Genomic DNA, 4,335 nt, shown 5'->3' on the forward strand with positions numbered 1-4,335 from the left:
CAAAGTATTATAATTAATCTCAAATATACAATAAAATAAAGAAAAGGTAAAATATTATATAATAACAACAAAGTAAAGCAAATGCAAAGAAAAATTCGATTCCAAATAATTCCGTCTTTCTCCCTCATCTTCTCATTTGTCCAATTATGTCATATGGCCCTTGAATTGAAATGTCAACACTCACCGATACCCTGTATAAAAATATAATTTATTATTGACAATATCCGTACCACTTGTTTATATAAATACGAAGCTCGTTATAATATTGTCTAAATGTCTATATATATACTTGTTGACACAAATAGAGAAATAGAAACCTCAAACTCCTCAAGTCAAGCACAGGAAAAATAGACTTTTGTAATTACCAGCAAAAGAAATACTCAGAAAACACATACACACATAGATATACATATTATACACACAGCTATTAATATGGCGGAGGAGTTTCAGGCCGGGATTTTTGGCGGGAACTGGTGGAACCCAACCAGGAGCTTGTTTTCCGGTGCGGCGGCGTCACCGTGTTCCTTGGGGCTCGGAAACGACGTGGCGGGATTCGGTTGGCCCAGCCATGATAGTATTGATAACATGGCTCACAACCACACCAATAACAAGGCAAGGTCTAATAATTCGTCAGGCGACACAAACAACTCGGTTTGTGAGAGTCCTAATATTGCTTTTCATGAAGAAGTGCTTCAAAAGCCCAACAATAACCAAATCTCTTCTCCGATTTGTGGAACCAACAACAGTCTCATATCCGACTCTACTCTGCAAATCATGGGTTTTGGCCTCTCACCCTCCGATTTCTCCGAACCCAATCTTGTGTAAGCAATCACTTAAATCTCACCGATCCCACATAATTATAATAATTTAAACTACGAGTTTTTAATCTTTTTTTTTTTTGGCAGTCGGAGTAATGGAAGGATATCAGAAAGCAGCGATGTGTACTCTATGCTACAAGAAGACCACCAAATTCAAGCCGCTTTGTCATCGGGTTTTCCGGTGAGCACGGGTTCGTACGGATACAGCCCAGCGGCGTTGTTGCAAAGCTTGTTCAGCGACGAACCTCATCACCAAAACCCTTTTCCCGGCAACAACTACTCGTCGAATAATCACGCCGCCTCCGATTGGCAGAGAAACGTTTCGACGCCGCCGAAGCAGTTGTCACATCATAATCATGGAGGGTTACACTTTTCGAACGACACGCCGTTTTGGAACGCCTCCGAGCAAGTTGTCGGGAGCCAAATCCGACCGAGCCTGAACTTCCCTCCGTCGCAACTTCACCATCAATACGCGACGCCGATGTTTGACCAGAAACCTAAGTCAATCATCAACAACCCAGCTACCAAGGTAATATAATACTGTACTGTGTTGCATATATGCTTAGCTAATATAAAGGCTAGGGTTTGAGGAGGGCTAATTTGGTTTTTTTTTTTTTTTTTTTTTTTTTTGATTCAGGCAAATAATATGGTGTCCAATAAAGATCAAGGAAATTTGGAGACAGGATCGTCATGTGGTATGAAGAAAAGTAGCAGCGGAAATGAACAGCCTGCGTTTAAAAGAGCTCGGATCGAAACTCCGTCGCCGTTGCCGACTTTTAAGGTACGTAGTACCACACAAGTCTAATATTTTCTCTTCTTCTTACGTTTACAGTTACGGTTAAAAAAGAGATGGAAAAAGGATACTCTACTTTTACTTATTTATCTTGGGTGTGTGTATTTAGGTCCGGAAAGAGAAGCTTGGGGACCGAATCACTGCTCTTCAGCAATTGGTTTCGCCTTTCGGAAAGGTAAAATTTTGGATTTTTCTTTCCCACCTTTTTTTTTTTGGTGTTTTTGTGTGGATAGTATTGCGGTAGCTCATTAACAACAGGGAAAAGAAAGGGAAAGAAAGAAAGAAATAAATAGTTGATATTGGACAAACACAAAAGTTTGATAAGTAATCAAAGCCTGCCATTGAATATTTGTTCTTTTCTTTTTCTTTCTTTCTTCTTTACAGACTGATACAGCTTCTGTTCTCCACGAAGCCATCGAGTACATCAAATTCCTACACGATCAAGTCAGTGTATGTTCCATTATTATCAACTAGCCAATATAATCATATAAATTTATTGTACCTTTTTTTTTTTTTTTTTTTTGCATTTATTTACAACATTCTTTTTATTATCCTTGGTAATTTGAAAGATCTAAAGCTATATGATCAGACTATAGCTAATTGGTTTTAGCCCCGGCAGTGGCTGAACTTTGTTAATAATTATAGAATAATAGGGGATTAAGTTTTACTATTTGTTGACAGATCATAATATACCAAAAAAAAAAAAAATAGATGAGCATACTACCTTTTTTTTTAATTAAAAAGGAAAATAAATTAGATTAATTTCATTGATGTGATTTCAGGTTTTAAGTACTCCATACATGAAGAATGGGGTTCCTAGTGTTCAAGCACACCAACAGGTTAATACTTTTTAATATATGAAAAGTAGCAATTCCAAATTAAAGTTAAGTTATAATGATAGAGTATGATTATTAACATTATCATGTAACTTCAGGGTTCCAATAAATTCATAAAGAACCAAGAAAGTGCCAAACAAGACTTAAAGAGCCGAGGGTTGTGTTTGGTTCCAGTTTCAAGTACATTCCCAGTAGCCAATGAGACCACAGCTGATTTTTGGACACCAACATTTGGAGGAACTTTTAGGTGAAAGAAGATTATATGGGAGCGATATATATATTAATATCTACGTGCAAGAGCCTAGCTAATAACACTAATCTTAGCTTGGAAATAAAGGAATGCAAATATATATATAATTAATTTAATAAAAAAAAAGGAGAGAAGAAGTAGAAGCCACAATCCTTGCCGTGCTGTACCAGACTCGAAAGGAAGAGAATGAAAAGAAAAGAAGAGAAAGAGAGCAAGGAAAAGACAATGATCGATATTTACTTTTATTTGTATTTTTTTTTTCATTAGAGAGTTGGGACAGATCACTAGTTCTGAATACCGATGGGCCAGCTGCAGGGAATGATATGTAGGGTACGTAGAAGAGGGAATATTAATGGTGTGAGATATTTACAAAATATTATATATCCAATATATCTGAGTTACAATTTTTTTCTTTTCTAAAGTTGTACTAATAGTATAGTTATATATAGGTCAGGTGGGTTAGGAACAGGAACAGGTGCTAAATTTGGCGGAAGTCGACATTATTAGGTTATAATATTGGGTACATAGTTGTCTTTTTTTTTTTTTTTTTTTTTTTTTTTTTTTTTTTTTTTTTTAAAGGGAGACTTCTTGTTGACGAATAGCTGAAATTAGCATGAGGGGATAATAGAACCTATATGTTCCTGTTAATGTATATGTATACAGGTCCACACGGCCACCATATATGTTTACATATTTATTGTTTATATTGAGTAAGAAATTATAGCACAAAGTTATAAAGGCCAAAAATGAAGGATCTTGTTTTTAATGTTTATTTTGGACACTTATATTATATCGCATAAGAATGTTTTGTTCAATGATTTAAGAATATGAGTGAGATACAAAGTAACAACATTGATAGAATTGGGTTAAACTCTTCTGACCCCCAATTTATTTTTTTTGGGGGAAATTTTTTAATATTGGTTAAAGAAATGTAAATTGTGTTTTCACACTTAATATATCGTGTTTGTATATACGATTAGTGGAAATCAGAGATCGGCCCACATTTACATTTGAAGAGAGAAATTCGACTAAATAGACGGGTTTGTTTATGAAGAGGACAACTATATAAATTTTATCAAAATTATATTTTTTTAGATTATTTTCTCTTTAGAAATAAAATAGAGAAAACAACTAAAAAGGTTTAAACCCGTCTAAAACTTCTCTCTCTACTTCATTATGATTCAAACTCTATTTTTTTTTAAAGAATATTGAATTTAGTTTGATACTTGTATTTTGGTTTATTCTTTTAATACAATATTGTTGATTTTGTATATTGTAAGTTTAAGAATCATTAATCAAATTGGTAAGAAGAATAATAAAATTTAAAGCAAATTCTATAATTCATTACAATCAATTTAGTATATTGGTAATTTAGCATGCACTTTAAAAAGAATATATTTTACATACTAAATAGCGGGAATTTAGATGTTAAGCAAGCTCGATCTGCCTTTTCAGGTGAATGTATTTAGAGGTCAAGTGCATGTGGTATTGACCTGGAACCAATGTGAGTAATTTTGAGGCACTTACGATCACCAACCATCAGTTTTTCAGATCCTTTGTATGTTGAGTTGATCTGGAGGTTGTCAAGTGCTAAAGTGACATGGTTTGTCGCTTCTGAGTCCATGTACCACGATGGAT

General features: G+C 34.5%; 1 protein-coding gene across 2 annotated transcripts; it reads left to right on the forward strand.

Annotated features, from left to right (window-relative positions):
• Positions 1-247: 247 nt before the first annotated feature.
• Positions 248-3,112, forward strand: LOC149386151 (transcription factor bHLH112-like). Of its 2 annotated transcripts, XM_089626920.1 has the most exons (8): positions 249-376; positions 410-821; positions 906-1,347; positions 1,456-1,599; positions 1,721-1,786; positions 1,996-2,061; positions 2,394-2,450; positions 2,546-3,112. In XM_089626920.1, the coding sequence occupies exons 2-8, from the start codon at positions 433-435 to the stop codon at positions 2,696-2,698; spliced, it is 1,317 nt and encodes a 438-aa protein (XP_089483046.1). In that variant the 5' UTR covers positions 249-376; positions 410-432; the 3' UTR covers positions 2,699-3,112. The 2 variants fall into 2 exon arrangements, with proteins under 2 accessions (XP_089483048.1, XP_089483046.1); XM_089626922.1 differs by having other exon boundaries at positions 248-821; positions 1,996-2,055.
• The last annotated feature ends 1,223 nt before the right edge of the window (positions 3,113-4,335 follow it).

This window comes from Urtica dioica, chromosome 9, assembly GCF_054948205.1.
Source record: "Urtica dioica subsp. dioica isolate 48M chromosome 9, U.dioica_male_clone48M_v1_H2, whole genome shotgun sequence".
Lineage (NCBI taxonomy): Eukaryota > Viridiplantae > Streptophyta > Magnoliopsida > Rosales > Urticaceae > Urtica > Urtica dioica.

Coding starts and splice junctions, on each gene's coding strand:
- LOC149386151 (XM_089626920.1), top strand. CDS start 433: ATGGCGGAGGAGTTTCAGGCCGGGATTTTTGGCGGGAACTGGTGGAAC. Junction 1,348..1,455: donor TCAACAACCCAGCTACCAAG/GTAATATAATAC, acceptor TTTTTGATTCAG/GCAAATAATATGGTGTCCAA. Junction 1,600..1,720: donor CGCCGTTGCCGACTTTTAAG/GTACGTAGTACC, acceptor GTGTGTATTTAG/GTCCGGAAAGAGAAGCTTGG.